General features: G+C 39.7%; 1 protein-coding gene across 1 annotated transcript in view; it reads right to left on the bottom strand.

Moving 5' to 3' along the window:
- Positions 1-25,381, bottom strand: part of LOC143352722 (lachesin) — a 143,966-nt gene that overhangs the window by 29,383 nt on the left and 89,202 nt on the right. The window contains exons 3-5 of the mRNA XM_076785440.1: positions 11,833-12,018; positions 10,211-10,406; positions 5,661-5,789 (exon numbers count right to left, since the gene is read on the bottom strand). Coding sequence (XP_076641555.1) covers positions 5,661-5,789; positions 10,211-10,406; positions 11,833-12,018 — 511 coding nt within the window. The remainder of the gene's footprint in view (positions 1-5,660; positions 5,790-10,210; positions 10,407-11,832; positions 12,019-25,381) is intronic.

Genomic DNA, 25,381 nt, shown 5'->3' with positions numbered 1-25,381 from the left:
AACGACATATCTCGGCCCGGTATCGAAATGAAATCCCGTGGAAACGTTTAAGGGGCTACGGCGCTATCGGATAGTTCAAATCAATGGTTCCTCCTGAGTCCTATTGCCTTGATACGGCGTGATGAACGTGGCACGGTTAATTACATCCGCGAGTAAAAAGGAAGAACGCTGTTAGATAAAAATGTAAGTAATATCACGATGAGACTGCGGATTTTATGCATAAATGCATAATCTACCACCGTGCGAAAGTACAGTGAATTCTCGATATATGTCAACAACACGGGTCTCGCCAGCGTCGTGTATCGTCCAGTTATGTTTATACTCCTCGGCGTCCGAGGTCTCACGAGCTTCGTGGTCCTTCACTATACCCCGCGGTAGTGGGGATAATTTCGCGACGTTTATCGTCCAGGCCTTGGCGACATATATAAAGAAATCACGGAAACCATTGTCAGTGCCAGGTGTTAAAACGTGCGTTCCTGGAGAGGCTAGCGATCGAATCTGGCAAAAGTCGTTGACATAGCATGTGCGGGATTCGCAGTTGCGAGGACGATTATCAAAAATATGGCAGCTTCTTCGGGGACCGGTTCCCGCTTGCTAACGGGGCCAAGTAAATTTCTCGCTTTGCGTGGAACGGATGTAACAATCAGAACGAACGAACGAACGAACCAGGAAAGGGATCGATCGTGGCACAGCCATCTGCGAGATGATCCGGTTTGTCCTTCTCCTCGTTCCGGTCTCTCTATCGACAATAGCCACCGATCGCTTGAATTTCGAAGCAATAGCTCGCGGACGCAATCGTCTATACGGTCTGCGGGTAGCGAGCGTATTCAATGAAATTCGATTATCCCGCACGATCTTATCGCTCGAGGGCAGGTGCAAGATCGTAGCATGAACCTGGGTACATCCAATTTCCGGGGAAGAATTACCTCTCCCCCGGATCTAAGACACCGGAAAACGCAGTCGTAACCGCGACTTAACTCGTCGTCGTTCCAACGTTCCCTCAACCCTTTACCCGCCGTCCGGCGCCCTTTTACCCCGACGCACAGCCCAGAGTACGGACAAGTGGGGGCACATCTCACTACACGTTTATATCACGATGTGCGAAAAATTCCTTTGGCAAAACTGCATATTACGGGGAAATTGATATTATTAATCATTTAATAATCATTTAACAATTATTTTTATGCGTAAATATTGTTAATTTTTTTTTTGATTTATTAATTTTACTGCTAAATTTCATTTTTTGTGATGAATTACCATTACATATGCATTCGTAACTAAATTTAGATTTTTGTAAAAACATTTTGCCATGGCCGCACTCTCTACAGTGTCAAAAATCGAAAAATATTACGTTAACTGTAAATGAGAGTTGCAATAATAATTTTGTCTAATGGAAAGTGTCTACCAAGGTATACGCATTGTCATTTTAATTAGAAAAAAGAGACAATCACGATGGTAGAAATTTAAAAAAAAATAAAAAATTATAAAAGTTGCAATCTTTTGCTTCGCTTGCGTTAGTGTGAGTCTCATCGATACTTGCCACCTCGCTGGCGCGGTCACTGGTTTCCAGGGGGATCACCCCAGGTAATAGGGATGAAATTTTAACAGTTACGGTAGAGATCTGTTTTCACAGTTACGGTAGAGATCATTTTCACAGTTACAGTGAGAATACTGTATCGTGCAGGCAACGAATGTGTTAAGCGTTATTAGGAGAATGTTTTCGAGGGGTTACACTATCGATTTATGTAAAAAGAAGATCGGTTCTTTCCTCGAGCTACATCAGGCACCCTCTTCAAGGCGGGGGTGGTTCTGGGGGCTTGAAAGCCGCGTCGGAAGGAGAGAAAGATAATAAAATTACACTTGAGGCGATACACCTATTCGCTGGCTCCGAGTTTAGCGACAACGTGGCGCGAACAACGGCGAAACACGAATAACGAGGAAAGAATTGACGGGGAAAGTAATGGGAAACATCGTAAGGGTGAAGGAGAAACGACGGTTGTTTCCCTGTGCGGAAGTTTTTCGGAGCGCTGTTTAAAAGCAGAGGTGTGGAGTAGATGTGCTGGACCGTTGGGGATTTTTGATCGTTTCGGTGAGAAGACTCAAGCTCTTTTCGAAATTTTGTTTCGTAGCTAGGGTATGCTGTATCGAAGTAATTTGTTCTATGGTTTCGTTCGTTGCTGTGTCTGTTGATTATTTGTAACCATCGTTTTCTATTATAATTCAATATTATATTTGCTACAAGTACACAAGGTGGGGATAATTATCACAAAAAGATTCATTTACGTAACTCCTACATACTATGTTGGTATGGAAAAGTTGAATAATATTTTCCTATTGGTAATCGTACAAATCATATATAAATTATAAGAGAAATGAGCAGATGAAACACAAAACAGCAGAAACATCGCAGGAATTGAGTATTACAGGCACATTATTTACAACCTGTTACAATTATTAAGAGAATGAATCAACTTTTATGTAACTCTTTTCTCTTATAATTGATGCAGATGCGTGCAGATAAATTTTATTTTTAAGAATAGGATGCATACATCATGTGCTACAGTGTATAGCGCGAAACGCCTTTCTCAACGACCAGCCGAATTAAAGACATCGTAACTTCGTTATGTATACTCCTTTGTGAATAAAAATATTCACTGTTGGCTGCTTGAACAATGCGATGGAATAGCGGTGAAATTTCAAAAAGATTCGTTGAGGCCATTCGTTACAATAAATTCCCAAAAATTCATACCCGACGGTTCAGGCGAGGCTCCCCTTAGCCGCGCGGCTCCGCGCTGTTATTTAAGCTGCGTTTTACCTTTACCTCCTTTTTTCCTTCCTTTTACCGACCACCGACCCCTCTCCACCCCCGTGCACCCCCATGAAGCCGCGCCTGGCCCGCCTAGTTCTCGCCGTTCTTCTTTTCTAATACAGAGGCGCGGAAGCTTCCCTTTTGCCGCGTTGAAATTATGCAAAGAAGGAGACGATGGCTATCCAAGCCCGCTGTGTTGCTTTTCGCCTTTGCCACCGACGCGGCGGTTGCCTCTGTGTGCACGTTCGACTGGTCCGGGACCGGTTTTAAGACTGCGCGTCGTGCGGATAAGGGTACGCGCCTCTCGCTCCTCGAGGCTTGCGCTACGGACGATTGAGAGAAAACGCTTCCGTGCCTAAGTGGCGGGAATATGGTGCACTTTTTTTCGGGTGTACGCCGCCCGGAACCGTAAAAGGGAATTTTATTTTTATTCCGGCTCTTTCTTCCCCACGTTCCGTCCTCCCCTTTTTCGTTTCTTTGCCTCGCCTCACCTCGCATCGCATCGCCAATGACGCATCCTTCGTCTCTGAGGCGTCTCTGCCGCGCGAAATTCTTGCTCCCTTTCTCAGAAAGGTGGTTCAGTGTTTGCATTCATTCGTGTTCTTAACACGTAAAGACAATAAACCGTAATTCGTGCTTCGATTTTAGCTAATCGGAATTAACGTGTACAGTGATTTCTCTATATATGTCGCCAACATCTGCATGATAAATGTCGCTTAATTATCCCCACTACCACTCGAGAAGCCTCGGACACAGAGGAATGTAAACATAACACGGCTCGCGTATGTCTCCTGGCCGATACATGACGCTGGCAAGGTCCGTGTTTTGCTGACATATATCGAGAATTCACTGTATTTGGAAAATTCGTGGCAGATTTAGAGAAGTGCCCCGAAAAAGTTATAATGCGAGAACAATTCGCGAGTTACGAGAGGATCGTGTGTTGCAAGAAAGTAAAGTGAGGCGTAAACGTTATAAATTGCAAAGTTTTTGTTGTGTACGAGTGCGTAGGGTTTCTTCGCGTCCAAAGCGATTGACCGATGAAAAGATTGAATGTCCCATGGAATACTAAGCGTTAATCCGTTTTTACGGGGAAATAAAGCCAGAAGAATCCAATAAACGGATTTCAATAGACTTATACGGAAACCTTTAGTGAGGGCGGAAAAGCCAGGAATGACAGAACTTTATTACTGAAACTCCCGGCTCGCGTAAACTTTCGGCTCGAAATCGTGAACGAAATTAATGCCGTTCGAGGTAATTGCACCGATAATTAAAAAGCCGGATGAATTGTATCGGCAATACCTACTGTATGAATATCGAGATTCCGACGCGTTCGCGAACTTGCGACATTTAGTTCGCTCAGTTTGTTCGAGAAGTATTGCAAAATGCAATTTTCGAGACGTTCTATATCGCATTTAATTAGTCTCGCATGCCAATTGAAATGTTTTTCATAGTGTAGATTTTTTCCTGTAACTGCACAAGCGATAATATGTCGTAGTAAGTCGAAGCAGCTAATTCTACATGAAACAAGTTGCGCTAACTTGAAACGTTTTCTCCGTCTATGGTGTAGGGGATATTTTACGATGGCATCTACTTCTCGGCGCATAAATTTTGTAACGTGACCGTTATGAATAACATCGACGTCGAAACTGGGTTGTAGAATCCACGCAGATAGAATTCAGAACATTGTTCAATGTTTTACATGCATGTCTATCGCGTGATACAATTCAATTTGCAACATCGCAGCGTAGAACCGGCTGGCGAGACAAATGCAATAAAGCTATTTAAATAATTCTATATTCGCGAACTGCGGAGGAATTTTTATCGTGGCGCATCTACGCCGTGTGAAACTGACAAATAATTATTAATAAGAACGAAAACGCAAAAATTTTCGATATTATTCAATTTCTAATTTACTCTTCAACAACTGCTGCAAGCTCTTCACGAAGTATATCAAAATACGATTGAGGCGATCCCCTGATACGATACGATTCCCTTTTCGCCCTGACAAGGGACATTTTTAAAAAATAATATTAGGTTTAAAAAATATCGTATTATTGCGCAAAATGAGTTATTCACTTTTGCAAAACATTTAGATCTTTAATATTCACAGCTGTAGATATTCTTTGAATTTTGTTATAACAATTGTGTCAGTCACGCTGATCTAATCGATCGTGTTTGTAAAACTGCCAATAGACAATAAATATTCAATTGATTCACCCATTTTTCCACTTTCTTCTAATACAAAAGAAAAATGATCTTAGCTCTGAGAAGGTTTTCAAAAGTATCTATCATCTTCAATTCACGTTCGAAAAATAATGTTTCTGACTCAATTTTGAAGAATACTATCCACCACACCTTTTTACAAAATAATACCTTCACTAATCTAAAAATGTCTCTTCACTAGCAATCGTCGAGCCATAAGAAACAGTAAACAGTTTATTAAAAAATAGTGTTTACCGTCTAATAAAACTATCCTTAGTATCTTAGTATCTCCATAGTAAAATAACTGTACACAATTAAATTTATGTGGAACGTACAATTGGAATTATTTATTGTGCCCTCCGCTGTTCATGGAAGTGGATTTTACCTTGCAAAATGCGATGTTTAACAAATGATAGATATTTCTCCGTGATATTACTTTCCGGAGGAAGCTTGGCGTGCACGTAACGCGAAATAATTAGAAGAGTAATAAATCGCAATAAAAGCTGGTTCGAACGTGAGAGGATTTCGAAAAATAAGTTAGGTCCAATGAGCGAATCAGCAGAATCCATCGGAACTAAGAAGATAATCTTCGGCGGGAGATAGATCCCCGGTGAAAGTACCTAGGGAAACGATATTAGGGCGTACTCACAGTGCACTTGCAGCATCATCCGTTTGCTGACTGATGGTGGTACTCCGTTACTTGCGATGCATAGGTAGGCGCCCATCTCGCTCCTGGTTACTTTCGACAGACTCAGCGTTTCCCCTTGGGCGATAGCTTCTGCAATACACAAGCGGATGGAAAGAATTTCAAAACCCGTTCGACCGTACGCGGTTTAATGACTTTCCTAAATCACTATTCATTTAGCGTAGCCTCGCAAGAATTTCCACAATCTCATAAGGAAGCTGCGGATCTTCGTGCAAAATAAAAACTGTGTGCATTAAGGGCCCGGGGTAGTCACGTGACCTTTTTAATTAATAATTTCCATTCACAGCCTTCAGACACAGACTTAAGATCCGTCTTGGTCTTGATCCGACGGGTCTTAAGTCTGTGATTAAACTTGTCACATGTTTTGCTCTGTATTATCGATATTATGAATTCTGACGCCAGAAACGTGCTTCAAGTTTTCGCCTTTATTTTGCAACAGAATCAAGACAAATTATAGCTGAATTTGTAGCTGGAGATATTTTCTAGTGCGCGCTGGTCTCGACATCATCCAGAAAAGTCATCCAATGGCTTAAAAATGCTTGGATTCCACGGCCTGCACATCGTCAATTTTTGGCCTACTTCGAACGCTTATATAATATTACCAAATATCTGCATAATGTCGGCAGCTCCTGATCAGCGCGCACTAGATTGAACCTTTCTCTTTCGAATGAGCCCTTTACCAGCGACAAAATATTCTTATTTAAGGACGAAAACTTGAAGCACGTAAAACCATTTTTTGATGGTAATGTAGTCACTCTACCTTATCGCGAATCTACGGAGACCGGCCCCTTACAAGGAAAGCGAGCTACAGTTCAAATCTTCTCTTAACAACTTTATTAGGTTGTTGATAATGTACCGGTAGTATTAAAATCTAACGTTCCTTCTGTTTTGTGCTTTACCTACACATTTTTGCCATAAATCTTCTCGCAAAACACTTATGCATCATTTGCAAGAAAAGGGAGCTCAATAGAAATGCAATTCTTCTGTTAATACTTTTAACTGTTTGAAAATAACACGACCATATTCATACACTCTTGCAGTGCCTCCACTTTAATTATATCATGCTACATGAAAAAATATTTCAAATGAATACGAAATAACGCAATCATCTAAATACAAATTATTTGTCCGTTGAAATAAAATAATACTGTAAATAACGTGTAGCCAAATGAGATAATATATTATTTTAACTATTACTTTTCAAATAATTTATTCGAAGTACATACACAGTATTTATTTTCAGACACTCTCAAAGAGACGATAATTTTTTTAATATCGGACTACATGACGCGAAACAAATTTTGAAATAATTGCAATTAGTCAGAATTCCAGAGAAAATACTAAATTGCAGTTTTATCAAAATTATTTTCACGTCACGTAATAATTGTTCTAACTTCCCAAAAAAGAGATCCAAGTCATATGGTCCGATATATTAAAAAAATTATCGTCTTTTTAACAGTGTCCGAATATTAATAAGAGTCACTGTATGTATACAGGGTGTACGATTACAGGGGTGGTTCTCCATGACAGTATAAGACGAAAATGAAGAGTAAAAAAGTTGGGATTTCGGCTCCATATTTTTCGTTATTAACAATTAAAAATCCGCCTAAAATGCGGCAACCCGACCAGCAGAGGTGTACGTTGCGTACGTCATAGAGGCGCGCGAGAGTCACGTGTCAGCGAGATTTTTAATTGACAATAACTAAAAAATGGAGCCGAAATCGCAAATTTGTTATTCTTCATTTTCGTATGATATTGTCTTGGAGAACCACCCCTTAAATGTTCTCCCATCTGAAGTCGAACACCCTGCATAGGAGAGGACAGAACAGCGAGATGAGGAAAAGTGCCGATTGTTCGCGCGTTAACGTAACGAAATGTTTGTTCTATTTTGCACAGACGTTGCGCGTTTGCGAGGCTTTTTTCCAATTGCAGTTTCCATTTCCGCGTACGGAGTTGGCCGGGAGACGAACGGCGTGTAAGGTAAGTGTCAAATTGCTCTTTCGCACCCCGGCTAGGAATCTGCCGAAGCATTGTCGAGTATTTGCGTGATTCGTCGTAACACGAGGCAGCTCGGCGTGGGCGAGGGGCGAGGGGGACGGCGAACGGTAAGCTTCGAAATACGAGCGGCGACAATCTCGTTCCTCCCGGGAAACGAAAACTCCCGCGGATTCAACGGACAGAGGGGATTGCCATGCGCGGTTCATTTTATCCAGACGCGACGCGACGTGAAACGCGAGAACAACGGTAATCAGTTTAAAATTACCCGGCCGACTGGCAACGGCACTGATTCGAAAATATTTCGAGCTGCCACGACGGCGAACCGTTACGAACAAAGAAACCGCTGCAATGAAAAAAAAAAAGAACAAAAAAAGGGAAGATGCGCGCCGACAATGCCTGCAGAACTACGAGCTTATCCGTGTTAAATGAATTTCTACGTCTATTGTTGGCGACTGTTTTGTTTACGCTCGACCGCCCGATTTATTCGTGAATTGGAAACCGTTTCTATGTACGTACACTGTCGGTCGAAAAGGTATTTTTACACGTTCTTTAACACTTACGTCTGTGCACTTTTTCCACGACATAATACAATGAATGTGGTTCGCAGTTTCAGCACATATTTTTATGCTTCGGATGTACGTTTAATTTATCATTATCCAAGAAAGTAGGATTTATATGTTCGTCAATAGAAACAGCAGATGACTGCAAAAATGGTTTATATCTACATTGTTAATCTCGAGGGTTTAACAGTTTATAAATAAAGTGATTGCAATATAATTTTAGCATGGCTTGCAAAAGACCTTATTGTTATTTATAGAACATTTATTGAACTTCTCGTTATCCAATTAGTATTAACTGTTTTGACTTGCACCATTTTTGCAGCTAAACGGCTCAAACGTAACGGTTGAAAAGCAGTAATTTGTTTAGAAAAGGACTAGACAACTTGAGTGTCTCCAATAACTTAGAAGGAAAGATCTTACTTTGCTACATGACGCGTAACAAAATTTTTCAGAAAATTATAATTGACAGGAATTGCTGACAGAAATTGAAACAAAATTTTATCGTGTAACCATTAGTACATCAAAAAATGAATCCAAAACCGCAATTTTTTAATTCTTCATTTTCATCTTATACTGTCTCGGAGAACCACCCCTTAAATATTCTCCCTCCTGTAGTCAAACACCCTGTATATTTTTCATTGACAATCTAATTGAAGGCTCGCTGCAATAAAGCAGCTCCATTCTCTGACAACTCGAGTAAATCAATGAAAAGCAAACATAAATCGGGCACTGTTTTAAATGCGCTATAAGCTATATAACAGTCAATTGGAATTGCGTTCTAATATCTTCAAGCCGTTCAATCAATTCTCTAATAAAAAAATAATCGATCAACGCTGGTTATTGACAAATCTATTATCAAATAATATAACTCACGCGGAGGTATGATCACCGCAATATTCAGCGATGTTTAAAGCGATGATGCAAAATTTATGAACTCGCCTTGTCGATCGAACAAATTTTTTTGGCCGGCGATTATACGACAAAAAAGTTTTTCGAAAATATGTCATGACTTATGAATCTGCGCGTGTAGGGCAGGATTGATGGCTGGATTTGATTTCGATATTACCCTATTTTCAATCCCGATTTGATCGTTTACGAGCCATTCCGTTTATATCGGGAATGTATTGCCATATTATATACGCATCATTGACACTGCCATTTGTCAATCCCTTAGCATGTTTGAATTATTTCTAGTATTGAACTCGTTTCTTCTTTTCAGGAATCGTTGGTTTAGTTTTCAGTCACACCGATTGTAATGTTCTATTTGATTCTTCCTCCTCAAAAGTCTATACAAATAAAACATTGCATGAACGGATAGCAAAACCGGATTTTATGTGTTTATGATAAAATTGATCAAGTAAAATTTGAGGGAGCGAAAAGATTAGAACAATTTAGAAATATTAGTGTATTGCCTTCAGCATATTAGAATTATTAAGAAAAGAAAAATATTTCCATTTGACTCCTGTCTCAACAATTTCTATTTTGCATAACAAACTGCAATCTACGTATGAGTAGTAGAATTTTTGTATCAAACTAGAAATTTAATTTTCATTACAATCTATAGAGCAAAATTAAAATTTGTTTATGATGTACGAGGTATAAGAAAATTACAGAAGTAAATGTTATAATAAATCTTGTCTTTTTTTTTTACATTAAATAAATTGTTCTGATTTTGTGCGTTTTTTCTGAACACGGGTGGGGCGGTTGTCGAGTGGCAGTGTTAATGGTTAGTAGATACATTTTTCAGGAAATGCTTTATTTTTGCTTATGTTTTAAACAATCTGATCCCATTTCTTTTGCCTAGTAATTTGAAAAACAAACAAACAGTTCACTTGGGGAGTTTGCCGTTGTGCTTCGCCGCAGTTTAAAATTCTTCAGCGTATTTCACGAACCGCACAGGCAGAATAATTCACAATTACAGACTCGAGCGCTTACTTTTCGTTTTGCCACCGGAGAGACCGTCCCGGGAAATAATTTCGGTGCCGTCTTCTCGTTTCCAAACGATCTCTGGTTTTGGGTATCCGCGAGCTTTGCACACCAATTTTGCGGATGCGCCCTCGGGTACCATCAGATCGTTCGAGGTTTCCTCGGATATTATATCCGGCGGTATCACCACTTCCAGGAACGCAACCTGTAACATTATCGATAAATCATCAATTAGCTTGGCGAACTTGTATTTTTCATCGAAATATTTCCACGGAGGCAGCAAACGCTTTACTATTGCTCTTTGATCAACTGTTACCTGTGTGCAGAAGTTTCAGTGTACTTCAATTGCTCCTGCACAATCACTTGTACTTAATTTGCGGATTTTTAGGCAAAGTAATAATCGCGTCTATAGCAAATCACAATGATATTTGGACATTTGTAAGAGGACGATAATTTTTTTAATATTAGACCATAGGACTTGGATTTTTTTGAGAAGTTAGAACAATTAGTCTACTATATGACGCGAAAAAAAATTTTGGAAAGTTGGTTGTTTACAACTTTTTTATGCGAGCCTATATTGAAAATTTTAAAAATACGTTTTGTAGATCTGTGTCAATCATACATATTCTGAAAATTTCATCTCGTTCTTTTATGCTTTATCTAATCATAAACCTCGTAAGTCATGTATAAATAAAAGAAAATTTAAAAAAGGACTGAAACTTTTGCATACACCTAATATTTTCGATCATACTGCCACTTGAACCTCATTATATTGGATTTTACGCATTTATGCAAAAATGAATAAATAAAATATAAAACTTTGATATCGTTAAAATAGGCTGGGACGCAAATTTTTACGCAAAATAAAAATTTTCTTCATCACTTGTAACACATAAGGACCAAATAAAAATGTTTTTTCATTTTTAATAATTTTAGCGAGTGGAAAACTATGCATGCATATTCTTGAATTCTTCTAATCGGCTTACAGCTTCAAATTTCACGTTCTCATTTTTACCGTAAATGCATAAAATCCGCAATTATACGCACACACACATATATATTCAGAATGCCAGACAGTATCATTTCCAGGCCCGTATTATCAGCATCAAACGAAAAAATCGCGCTTCTACTATCGAAAGGACCAAGCGAAAAAAAAACAATCAAGATAATTTTGCCACGGTATCAATGTATTCGATTTTACGGTTCAGCGTTCTGCGCAGATAAAACAAATATTGTTCTCGCGGTGGTTGAAACGATCGAATCATCAAGCGTATTTTAAACGAACGGGAACAAAAACGGCGGCGGGAAGGTTGTCGGTGTTTCTGACGATGGAAAATTTCAATGAAATTTTTGAACATAACTTCCTCTGCAGCAACAGCGACGGGCCGGAGGAAACAAATACTTCCAGGCACAGAAACGGATTTCACTTTAAAATGAATGCCCTCCATGCAAAAGCATCGCGCACAATAAAAATCTGACCCGGATCTAGGGTAAAAAGATTCTCCACTTTTCCCGGGTATGTATTCTCTCCCTCTCTCTCTCTCTCTCTTTCTCGCTCCCTCTCTCTCTGTCTTTCTTTCCTTGCTTTTTTATTGTGCGCCCGCCATTCCGAAGGATAGTCTTTTCCTTACCTGGCTCTTCATAGGATTCGTGTTGACCTGACACATATAAATGCCTCGATCTTCCGTACGTACTCCGCGGATGTTCAGCGTCCACGTGTTGTAGTCGCTGTGTGTTACTGATAAACGCGCGTTGTTCGTGATCACGTGCTCCTGGATCGCCAGGATCGCCTTGGTGTCCGCTTTGATCCACGCCACCTGGCCTCACAAACCCATTTCTTAAAACGTAGTTCAATTTTACAATCGCCCGCCACCTCCCATTCATTCATTGTCAAGCTAACAATGTGCACAGGCTCCCGTGCCTCCGATGCCTTAATCTTAATCGAAAGCCTAATCGATAACTAGAATCGGTAGCCCCTCAGTTGATCGGGTTCTAGGTCAGAACTAGCAACGGCAACGCACGATTATGGTATCACGATTTTCCGTCTTTTGCTCGCAACGCAACGACTTACCGAGGACGAACATGATCCGCGCTATACCTGGCAAAATGCGTATTGGATCGTCTGGTGTTAAGCTACGTCCACACTGCAGCAACATGGCGGCTTTTATTCGGTAAAAAAAGAAGAAGGTTAAACTTCACCTTGGCAACCCAGAAATTTTTAATGTTTTTTCTATATGATCCTGTACATCTTGACGAGACAATGCCAAAAATCGAAGTTTTAAGACGAGGAGTTCACTGGTTCAAAAGTTATGCGTGTTTACGTTGTTTCAGTGTGGAGATAGCTTTAGACTGCGGATCTTCGTGCAGAATAATGATTTTCTTCGTTGACACGTTGATCGCTGTGTCACTCATGTGTATGGGTAACAGAAATATGGTGGTCGTTCAGTTGTAAATATTAATTTTTACGCTACTTTGAAGTTGCAGCGTTGGCAGTCAATGTGCTTTAATTGCAACGGAACAGGAAACAGATAGACATTCTAATCTTTAGAAATTTTAAAACATCGGAAATAGTGTATTGAAAGTTTCAAATTCTTTTAATGTTTGCACTGTTTCAAGTTAGACCTCAATTTTGTCATAGATGCATAAAGTCCGCAGTCTAGTTACCGTGATTGTTCATGTACTTGACGTGGATCATTGTTCCACTAACGATAAAGAAAATGTTAATATCAAGCTATGGGCACACCGAAGCAACAACTAGCAAATCGTTGTTGCTTCTGTGGAGACACAGTTTTAAAATGAAAAACTTCTGTTTTTGTACGAATAGGCAAGAATGAATTACTAACAATTGTTAGGAACAATAACAGTTGCAAGTACGCATTTCAGAATTGAAAGGACTCACTATGTCTGAATTGTCTAACTTCTGTAAAAATGAAAAATACGAAACACCTTTTTTCAATGCAGAAAGCATCATCGTACTTTATTATAAATGATAAAGTATCATTGTCTCTATTGTGTTGTTTTCTATTATTGAGTATCTGGAGAACATTCACGTTTTTGTTGAAACGATTGAAAACATATATTATATTTTTAATAATAGAGAAAACAGTCCGGATAAATATTGACTAGAAAACGATTTCCTCTCTACATAGAGTCACTTTCGGTTTAAAGCAAGCCATTGCAGCGCCCGTTGGTAATCACACGCGCCTCGGTGTGCTGTGCAATTAATTGAGCCAGTAGCTCATTTCAGCCTACTTTTAAAACGCTTTGATGAACTTTACTTTGGTCCAGATTGTACCACGAATTTTAAATGACGTCAAAGCATGTTCATTTTGGCAGATACAATCTACGTTGCATGATCTGGGCACTAATATTTACTAAAAATATGGTAACGATTGTAGATCGTAAAATTGCAATGATCAGACTGCGGATATTTATGCAAACTGAAAAAAATGTTCTGAGTCAATCGTGAGAAACAGGAACGGAATAAAAAGTTCGTTCCTGTTTCAATAACTTTAATAGATTAAAAATAGTATATCGACATTCCAAAATTTTCTCAATCTTCATACTATTTTAGTTTTTATCAGAAAGTGCATAAAATCCACTGCCTAGCAATAATCGAAAAAAGGAAATATCCCAAGAAACCTGTAATGGTTCTATGCCTGTGATTTTTGTATCAGAACTGTATCAGAAAGAATCGTTTCGACTATTTCGGTTTAGTAACCTCAAACTGTACACCTAAAAATATTTCCATTCCGTAGCGGAACTTTTGGGATGATTCCAGTGAAACAAATTCCAGTCTAAAGAAGCTACCACGCCAGAGTTAATCCGATGGTTTCGTCAATTCTAGAAACCAGTTCGGAAAATTGAAAGATTGAAACATTTTAATCATCGGCATTAATTGTCGCGTGATTTAATCGCATTCAGCTGTGATTTGATTCACTCATGATCGCAGCATAGCGATAAAAGGGCGGCTGGTGGAAGTTTCGCGAAAAAGCTCGTCGAATGGCGGTTCCGGGGGGGAAGCTTCCGGCCCTTATTTCGCATAGATATTATTGGCATGAAATTGAACCGGCGGCATGTCGAATATTTGACCTCGCGTCGCTTTGAAAGGCTATCTATCAACCGACAAAAGAGGTCTGCGGTTCTTATCGATAACTCGAAAGCGGAGTGTACAGGGATGCGGAGGTGGGCGGTGAGACACGGACCGCTAGATAGAACCAAGAGGGAGGAAGGGAGGGAGAGAGAGAGAGAGAGAGAGAGAGAGAGAGAGAGAGAGAGAGAGGCAGGGGAGGGCTTTGAGTGTTTGGTACTGACGGCCCTGTGAGTGCCTCCACTTATAATACATTATACGAGGATAGTAAACCCCTTCCCCCACCCCCGGACACCTCACGCTACCCCTCTGGCGGCGTCCTTTTCCTTCTCTTCGTCCCCTAACGCCTTCCCCTCGAGAGCCACCAAAAAACCAGTTCTCCTCGAGAACTGAAAAAGTCTCCTCGCGACAGATGCTCGCGACTCTGAAACATTTATGCCACTTTCCCTCCTTTCCCTCTCTTTCTGTCCCTTTCTCTCCCTCTCTCTCTCTCTCTCTGTCCCCTCCAGTCTTCTCCGCTCCGACGGGCCAAACCCTTTGCCCGGCCGATTCGTCGAATGATGATTAATGATCCGTGTCTTCAGAATTGACAACGTCGAGCGAAAGTCGACCTCTGTTGGCTAGGGGATTCTTGGTCGAGTCATCGTGCTCCCTTATGGGGTTACTTAGAAGTAGGGACCGTGAAAGTAGGGTCACGTTTGAGAATTCCCTGTCGGCGTACATTATGTTCTTTCGAGTGGTATGGGTCTTTAAAAATTTGGTTTCTGCTTGTCACTTAGGTTAAAATTATTTTCGGAATCTTTTTACATCGCAATTTTGAATAACGTACGATTTACTATCACTACTATTTTGTAGCTCGGGTTTTCTATTCTATAGAAAATTTTGTAGTCGATACACTTCTGATCTATATACAGTTTTCATAGAAAGTGTAGTTCATTTATCATGGGAATTCATGATGACATAGTATAATGATACTTTCTAGCTTAAAACGGTGTCTGAATTATTTTTCACCTTATCCGTAGATTTAGGTTTTTTTTAAATGTCTCACATTGAACAAACTTGTTACTGTTAAATATCATTCTTGAGATTCGAGGTAATTTATATAAATTTTATTTTGAGTAAATTATTGTATGATTGCATTACTACCCTTAATAGCTAAAAAACTTTCCTGTGACTTCAGAAGAATCATCTACTTGTTTCTAAATCGTTATCCGATAATCTACAGAGGCTCTTGGTTAATGTCTATTGCTCTAATCTCTTTCACATTCTAGAAGTTGTTTCATTGATTTTCTTAAACACACAACTGATATTCAATCAATAATCCTCTAAGTTTAAGATTAATGATTCATCTCCATTCTTCTCTGATTATTTTAAAATTCTCTAATTTTGTATTCACCCTGAACAGTGTTTCGAACGTGATTATGTTTGCCACTCAACATTAATGGCTCTGAGAATAGTACTAAGTATTTCTGAAATGTAAATAGAATCTCAGTGAATTATTATACATAGAATTCATCCGCAGATAAGTACATACACAATACATAATATCTGGCACAACTAGATCAAGACATTCTTTGAGAAGAATATACTTGCATTCTGCGGAAAACAAAATTACTTCTGTTGCGTTACCTATCGAATAAAGCTATCAAGTTGTCCCAAAAATTTATTTTCAACTTTAATAAGATTGAAAATGTATGAAAATAACCTAAACTTGTTGCCAAAAACCGACTGAAGACGTACTCTCTCCAATGATATTATACATAGATAGGGTGTTCCAAAATATTGCACTTCTTTTGGAGGGATGAAGTAAATTTGAAGGTCATTTGAAGTAAATTTTTCCTTTGCGAAAATGTTCTCCGCGGCTTTGTCCAGGAATTATAGACGAAAAACATGGACCAATCAGAGCGCGGCTACAGAGGACGTAGTCCAGCTCGGCCAATGCCAGCGCTACGCTCTGACTGGTCCGTGTTTTTCGTTAATAACTCCTGAACAAAGCCGCGGAGCACATTTTCGCAAAGGAAAAAGTTGTTTCAAATGACCTGAGGGATCGTCCATTTCAAGGAAGTACAACATTTCGGGACACCCTGTATACCATTCGTCCAACGCAATCCTGCTGTGACAGGACTAACAGCGTCTGTTAGAAACGTATCAAGACTTTTGCAATGACCCAACTCCTAAAGGTTGCGGGAAAAAAAAAACATTTGGGGCAACCTACTAATAAATTGCAAGAAATCATTTATTCCATTTATATTCTCTTCACCGGGACCAAAATTCCCCAATCCCGCGGTACACGTACAGAAAATCCGAATCCGAAGATCCGATGAAAGAAAAAGGGGCGAATCCTGTCTCCCGTCCGCCGTCGACCCAGCAACCTGCTCGAGTGGCCCGAAATATTCATAGATTCTTGACTGGCGAAACGATCTTTACCTAATCCACTGTAGGAAAACCCTTTCCTCGTTCGAAAACACCGCGCGTCGCGGCGGTGGATCAGCTCTCCGGTGAAACTGTTCTTCAGGGTCTCGGCGGTGGGGTCCTGCCGATATAATCCGTGGCGGCTCGTGCCCCCGCAAGAGGTCGCAAATTTGCAGCACAATGAGAGCTACGACTTAAAGGGTCGCGGCACTATGGAAACGAGTTTATCTCGAGCGAAAGACGCCCCCTCGTCTAATGCAGTTTCCCTTACGCATTTTCAACTTACGATCGGCCCCGACCGTCTCGTAGCTTCTCGAGCAGGACGAGGAAAAAGAGGAGAAGGTGGAGGAGGTGCTTCGGAGGATAAAGGGAAACACAGGTCAGGAAAACAGAAAACCGGGGAGAAAAATAGCCTCGGTGAGGGGGTAACGTCGACGAAGCTGTAGAAAGATGGCGATAGACCTTGCCGGGAAAGATGAAGAAGAGAGAAATAAGTGTGTGGGGGGAGGGGGTGTGTGGGTGGCAGCGCGGAACCCTAGTCAGATATAATATCATACTACGTGCGCCTATCTCTCGCGGTCTCTATTCTCGGCCCTCTTTCATATGCAAAACCATCGTCGGCGGTCTATTGTGGTGCATTGTGGGATCAGGAGCCTCGGTCCAGTCTACCACACCTCGTTTATTTCCCGCCATCTTCTCGTTCTCCCCGTTTTCGACCCTCTTTCTTGCGGCGGCTGCGTGCCCCTTCGCCACCCTCCCGGGCTGCTGGCCCGTTCTTCTTATTTCGCACAGCTTGACAGCCCACTTGTACAGTCTTCGTCGATGTTTCTTTCCCTTCCACTTTTTATCTTCCGCATTTTCGACAGTAAGGCACAGCTGTTTTCTCCGGAGCATGCAGATAAATGGATAAGCCCACTAATTATAAGTTTCACGGCGCTGCACAGTGGTGCCGAGGCGGCAAAAAATCCATTTTACAAATTTTCGATTTTCACAAAAAAAAAAAAATTATTTCTCTATCGCCTAATAGTGGGGTGCATAACGTATAAAAATTGTTTGAATTTTGTGTAGTATTGGGTTGTTCGGAAAGTAATTTCGTTTTTTCTTTTTTTTTTTTTTTTGGTGAAAATGGAAGACGATTTTGCAAGACCAAAGTACCCAATTAGCCAATTTTATCTTTATCGGCTTCAACTGGCCTTCCAAAACGTGGTGCATCTTCAACATCAAAATTGCCGAAACGAAATTGTGCAAACCAGCTTTGGCACTGGCGTTCTATCAATAAATCTTCTAATAAGAATAATTTTTTTCTTGCTCGAACAGCATTCTCACCTTTTCGATAGTAAAAAATTAAAATATGCCGAAAATGCTGCTTTCGGCTTTCCATATTCGATAGGATACCATACAAAAACTATTGCGCAGAATCGAACAAACTTTTTCACAAACAAGCCTTGCTATATCAGTTGTTAAAATATATAATGACAATGCGGCTTAAGCGTGAAGTTGGCTGCGAAAAAAGTACAATTATCTGCTCTGTTGAGAAAAAACGAAATTACTTTCCGAACAACCCAATAATTTTTATTGGTGCCTTCGAGGGGTGGAGTCGAGTGCAAGGGGTTGAACTTGAAACACTTTCGTCGAACAGATGAATCGAATTCGGATATTCGAGGTGCTGTAATTACCTCAGGGACGAAAAGTGCACCGGTCACCCAGCCATCTCTCTGGCTCATCCAACGTCCGTTGTCTCCGGTTTTTCTTCGGAAGGGGGGAGGATTTCTTTCAGCCTCGTTTGATGCTCCCTTTCCTGTTAGCGGTGGCTTTACGGCCCGAGGTTCCAGGTGCACGCCGGGCAGCCATTATTCCGCGCCTTTTGTTTGCCGGTTTTCGCGGCCGCGAACCCCGGCGACAACTTTGAACGTTAGAATTTATTATCGCACGGCTCGCAGGCCGGTACAGTGAAACGCACTCAACCGCGCCGGCCGGGCCCCCGCGTTTATACACGCGGATCGTTTAACTAATCCGCACGCGTGATGCGCAACAGACAGCTCGTCTGGTTCGTGACGAGTGGAATTATATTTTTTCATTCGGCGTTGCCGGCTGAACCGGGGAACGTGCGTTCGAAGGAAACGTGTTCCGGTCGGTTCGCGGATGATTGGGAGCTGATTTTTTTTTTCTTTTTTCCCTACGATCATTTCAACCGTACCGCGTGTGTTTCAGAGGAGTTCGAAATTCGCTCGAAATTCCTGTCTCCGGAAGGATTTTGCTAAGAAAACCGTAGAAAATATCGGATTTTATTAACATTTCAGTGGACCTCCGAAATTGTATTTTAAATTATTAAATGTATGTACCACAAAAATGGGTGGGTGTCTTACAGCTATCCTCTAATAAATATTCGTTATCGATATTCAATTTAATTTCACTTAAATCAATTTAAACATTTTGTTACATTCTAACATTTTGTTTAACGACTAAACTAAAGTAAAGAGGTACTCCTTTATGAGAAATATTTGTACAAAAATTTTGCATGTATCAATTAGATCAGACTTTCGAAAAACATTATACTGAAAAAGTTTTTCTTTTCTCGATGTATAGAAGGTGTTGATGTAAATAAAAACTTTAATAACAATTTTCTTTGTTATAATCCAGAGGTGTAGATTCACCCCTACGACGGATGACCATTACTTTTTATACATCCTGCACGTGTCGCATAATCAAGAGAGGAAGCTAAATATTTTACACAACCTGTATGTACATTGAGAACTCCCTTCAGAGTTAATATGTTAAATAAATATTTGATGATATAAAGCAGACAGTTGACTAGGTAGGAATGATGGGGGAGTAACAATACAAAAGTAACGAATTTTAATTACCTTATGCAAAGGAGGTATTTTCTTAAATAGTATGGTAATATTTTTAATGAGATCTCTTATGCGCAGCAAGACGCTGTATAATTTTTTAATTCCTTCTTGCTTTAATGCATTCCACTCTTTCCAGCTCATTTACATTATTGAACTGTTTTTAATTTGCATTTACAATTCTTGACAATTTGGGTCAGGCATTTTCGATGGCATTTAGGTTGAACGTTCTAAATTATAATTCCAGCTGTACGACGCGATATTCGTATTGATTTACGACTGCTGATCTGCTAGAGGTTTGCACTGAGATTACCTACAGAGGATCGTGCGAAAAATGTTTCCGTACTCGGCATTATTTATTTCAGAGTGTACACCGGCCACAACTTTGTAATTGATCAATATTTTTAAATAAAAGATGGTGTGGCATTTTCTCTAAATCGAAGCATTTAGGGTACAAACATGTTTTTTTCGATAAAATTGTACAGTTCTTACGAACAAATTCGCCAAAGTCATTCTTTTCTAATGCAAGAGAAATTGTTTGCAAAAAAAAAGAATTTTTCCTGAAACTGCCTAAAAAATTATATTTCGTATACAATATTGAACAGGAAAATATTTTGACAATAAAATCATACAGTTTTTAAGAAAAAATTCCTGAAAATCACTCTTGTCGAATGCAAAAAAAATTTTCGCAGGAAATTAATTATTTAATTTTTTATCGAATCAAAGTTACGCGATCGGTGCACCGATATCGCAAATTTTCTGCGCAGCTCCGTTCCGACCGAAATTCACGAATGTGATTACCGGTTACAGTATCATCGAATGCTTCACGCCACCCCGTACAAATTACATCCCGGCGTGTGCGGCGGGAAGATATGAATTTTGAACTGTTTACTCTGATGCATGCATATTCCTCCGGGTAAAGGCTTAACTTAATCTTCCTGACTTTTCGACGTAATTTGTGTCACGAGCTAAACGAGCTGAAATTTCGCCGTATATAACGCGAATCTTTGCTGCTGACGTGCCTCATTTTTCAGGTTTGATTAACTGTTTAACGTTCCCTCTGGCCTGTAATTTAACGACTTTCCGCTGCAGTTATGAACCGACTTTTAATGTAAATAGCCGTTTAAATCATCGCTTTATATTGAAACTGTTCCGTTATTTGCGGATCACGGCGCACGCAACGAAATATTTCATTTAATCTTTATATCACAAATTTTTCGTACTTTACGCGTCCGCTAGTCGGATTTCTTGATTAAAAATTTTATTCCGATCGAAGTCACGGTTATTTAATCGTGAATTTGTGAAAATTTCTTTTTTCATCCGACCGTTCACGGTGATCGGTCTTCCACCATGTTACGATATTTTATTAACTGAACCGTGCGTGCTTTTTATAAAATATGATTACACAACTTAACGAATATGTCTGACGTATAAATTAATAATAAAATTTAATTTGTCGTTCCCCGAACGAAATACGAGTCTGCCCTTACGTTAAATTGCAAAATACGTTATTCCGATTCAGCGTAATACCGCTCACCTTTGTTCGGAAAGCAAGAGAATCTTTCATCAAGGAAAGTAATTACTTTGCTTCTATCTAAATAAAGAGGATCGTCGAAGAATTGAATAATAAGGTCTCCGATCCCTTTAAAGCTCGCGCATAAGTGGAGCAATGGGTATGCTAATAATAGGCGATAAACAATGGGGCCGAGATCTTTCAGTCTATTACAGCGAATTCAGAATTCTGTTTTAAGATTTCGCAATAATAGACGCGGCGGCGTAGTTTTTCGACGTTTCTTGAACAATCTCACACTCGCCGAATGCGCTTTGTGCGCTTCGACGCTCGAGTGTAATTAATTGTTCCCGGTCGCTGCTTTGTATGTCACTTGCACAGGTACAGGGGATGTTCATCGCCATAACTTGAGCGATGGCAAACATTAATGCAGATCTGTTATATATTTCATTCATTAATAATAATCCTTGTTAAATGTTTGCGAATATTGAGCAGCATTCCATCTACTTTCGAAACACTGTACGGGTCGTCTCTTCGATGAATTCTAGTATAATATTCTGGCAAAAGTCAGTACACCTTGGTCATATTATTTAAATTTTTAAGAAAATGTCGAATTAAATTTCGACGACACCCGGAGATAAGTAAAACGAACAAAATTGCTCGATAATTGCGAGAGGAATCATTGCATGTTTCTCGGTAATCGGGGATTAAATTTCATTTTTCCATATTTATTGAGAATGCCGCGCATCAGTAACTAAATCGAAAATTGCTACCGGTAAATAGCAGAGCGGTTTGCAATTTTCGAGCGAGCACGTCAATCTCTGAGTAGACGTGCTCAACTGTGCATTCAATTGAGCAGCTGACGTTACGAACGTTTGCTGTCGGAAAATATAACACACCACTACACACGTAACGTCGTTAGATACATCTGATTCGCGCGGAAAACGTATATCAAACATTTTTATTCTCATTTCAATAATCGTCGAACTAGTCGAAAATGTTTCGCGATTCTTTCTGCACGCCCATTCAAATTGGTTCTGTCCAAGTTCCGCAGCTGAAAGAACTTCCTCTGCGTTGCCATTTTTTATTTCCCTATTCCGCGCCCATTGTTCTCTCGACTTTTTTCCCAGAGACGCATCATTGTGCTCTGCTGCAGTTAAACATGTTGCAGAAAGTGCTCGCTCGAATCTTATAACTAGACTGCGGATTTTTATGCATTTATGACTGAATAGCATTTATATTTTATTAGGAAAGAAATCTTGTTCTTATTCCGATTTTGATAAAATGGATGAAGTGAAAATTCTTTTCATTTTTATTACATAGTTTTCGAGACTGGGAATTCGCACGAAGATCTGCAGTCTACTTGCGACTATCTCGTTAGTTTTAAATGTACCGGGTGTACCGTAATGTTTCGAACCTATTGCAGCAGTGAACGCGGGAAATGAGAAAAGTTCATGCAAATATCGTCCCTCTTTCACTTTCTTCCCGAGTTGTCGCCATTTTTGTACTCGGCAGAATGTAGGTTCGTCTTCAGAAATACATAAAGTCAAATTTAAAGTAATTTTACAAGAACTCAACTTCGAATTTTCTACGCTTCTGTTACTTTTATTTAATCACGGAAAGAGCAAGTAGTTGTAATTTTTGAAGATACGTTCATAAACAGAAAAATCTTTAATGTAAAAAAATTAGATAATCGCCTATTTATCAGACTGTAGTCATACATTATATTGTCGTGAGAATTACAGAACGCGTTGTGACAACAAAGATAGTTGTAAACGTTTACAAGGCAGCAGAATTGGTAAATGGTTCCCAAGAATTAGAAATTCCATATGAACTTTTCTCATTGTTCTAGAACTCTCGTTCGGCGCAGTACTTTATTTTTGTTCTCCTATTTGCAAGCTTAATTACGCTCAGTCTGGGTCAATTAAATCAGCAGTAGTGATTACGGTGCGCTAATTAACCGGAATCGGAGCAATACACATAACTAGACAGCGGGAGATTATGCAAGTCGATTAAAATTCGATTTGGAAGAACAAGAAACAGAGTAAAAGTTGAAATCAATATTTCACAATTTTTAGAAAATCTTCTTTGAATGCATAAAGTTCCGCAGTCTACAAAAAACTGTGAAAGAACGAACGTTGTGTATTTCACGTATACATAGATCGCCCAGCCTATAATCTTTAACTCTCGGAGTCCTGCGAGTTCTAGGCCTATGCCGGAGTTATTTCTGACCCACGCCGATATTTCACTACAGTTTTCTTTCGATATAAGGTTAAAAGGACCGGCTTTCGTCGTATTTCGGATGAAGAAGAAGAGGGGATAGAGATTTTCTTATTTCGAAATTAGAAGCGTCATCTTATATCGGAATGAAATTGTACATATTGACGGTCGCTCGAGCTTATCCCCACCGCGATGGGTCACGAATGACTCCGGCATAGCATACGGGGGATTAAAAATGATTTCACGTGGAGCTGACCATTTTAATTATCATCGAATACATCACATATGAACATATATCGTGTTCGCTATCGTTTTCACCGGACTATCATAATCAGTTATGACATACTGAGCCTCTGTTCTAAGTTCTAGCATCGATCAAATTCATTTCCCTTATTCATCTAGATTAATGCTTATTCAAAAACATGCTCATGCAACCTCGTGGTCTTTCTCATTGTCATTTCTCATGCATCAGGGCATGCCTCGCGTTCGCAAGAATCCCGCGACGCGCTAAAAAACAAAAAGGAAAAACAACGAGGACGATTAGAAAAAACGCGACACGATCGTCGACCTCGCTATATTACTTACGACGGCATAACATATCTCAATATTGTGCACTCAATTCTCGTCCAATGCAGCTTGCATGATATCTCATCCCACGAACAAATAGTCTCAAGTGTAGTGTGCATATTGGTGTGAGGGGAAAACGTTTTGTGCGATTGGTGATGAATCAACGCCGATCAATGGGAACATTACGTGTTACTATTCTTTTTTTATCGAAAACCTGCTCGATCGATTCTTCGTCTAGCCGTACGGGTATTTAAAAATCCGGTTGATTTCAAACAAAAATTATCTGCACAATTTTTTGAGCACTTTAACCCTGCAGAGTCGTTCGGCAGACGAGGTGTTCTCTTCGTAAATGTTTCCCTGACAACAAGGTTATGCCACAACAAAAAAGATAGTTTGTATACGATGCACTAAATCTGTTTATGGTGTATAAATTATTCTAACAACGATATCGATGCGAATGCACCGATTATATGCATAAAAGAGAGGTTTTTATGCATTCAATGGAATAATGTGATTATAATCTCTGCAAAGATTTTATGTATTTTACATAAAGTGATTAAAAAAAATATCACTGTAATGATGATTTTATGTTAATTTTTATTCGTAACATTTACCAAGATTTATGCAATCAAAAATGTTATTAAACTGCGACTTCCACAGGGTTAAACAACGAATTGAAGGAGTTTGGACATTTAATGAAATCGAAATTATACAGCTTCAAGTTATGGGTATAGGACAATCTTGTTATTTGCTCTTATAGAATTATTAATTTACTACAAATATCATTTCTAAAGCATATAAAAATTGATGAATGTTCCAGTAAAATTGCAAGTTTTTCGTCGTGATTAAACTATGGTAAAAATCGCAAATTTTCGTTGACCACTGGATATTAGCTAGACTCTGATGCTCGATGTTGTTTATGATCGAGCAATTTCATCGGCAAAGTGTCATTCTCTTCCGTTTCTGCAGCATTTAAGCGTCGAAGCTTAAATCTAAGAAGCCAACAAGCCATGTACCGGATTTTCAACCTTCTCCGTGGATAATAAAACTCTATTACAGTAGAGTCTTGATCTAAGTCCAATCCTCGGGTCCGTGCTGTGACACAGATCGTGTAGGGTTACTATTTTTTTTTATTTTGTGACCGCGTCGACCGCGCCGAACGTAGAAAAGGACGCTTGTAAACACGGACCGGGCGGCCGAAGGCGCACTACATACCGACAATTAAACCATTAAATACAGTTCAAATCATATCGTGTTTAGTGTCGTATTAATTAGAAAAATGCTAGGAATAAGTTGGTGAAAGCCCATAAAAAAAAATAATGAAAAATAAAGAAGTTTTTTAATTGGATTAGTAGTGGTTCACACCGATATACCCGACACGGTATCGGATTTCGCGGCATGTTTACACTTTATACTGCTCGGCGACCGAGACAGCTCGAGCTTCTCGGCCCCTCGCGGGGTATGACGCAGAGTGGAGGGGTTAGGCGAACCGACTAAGATTGTGTAGCTCCGTTCGGCTTAGAGCAAGACTT

The sequence above is a fragment of the Halictus rubicundus genome, chromosome 3, assembly GCF_050948215.1.
Source record: "Halictus rubicundus isolate RS-2024b chromosome 3, iyHalRubi1_principal, whole genome shotgun sequence".
NCBI lineage: Eukaryota > Metazoa > Arthropoda > Insecta > Hymenoptera > Halictidae > Halictus > Halictus rubicundus.
Note: the sequence above shows the minus strand (reverse complement) of the source record. Positions and strands in the feature narration are given on the sequence as shown.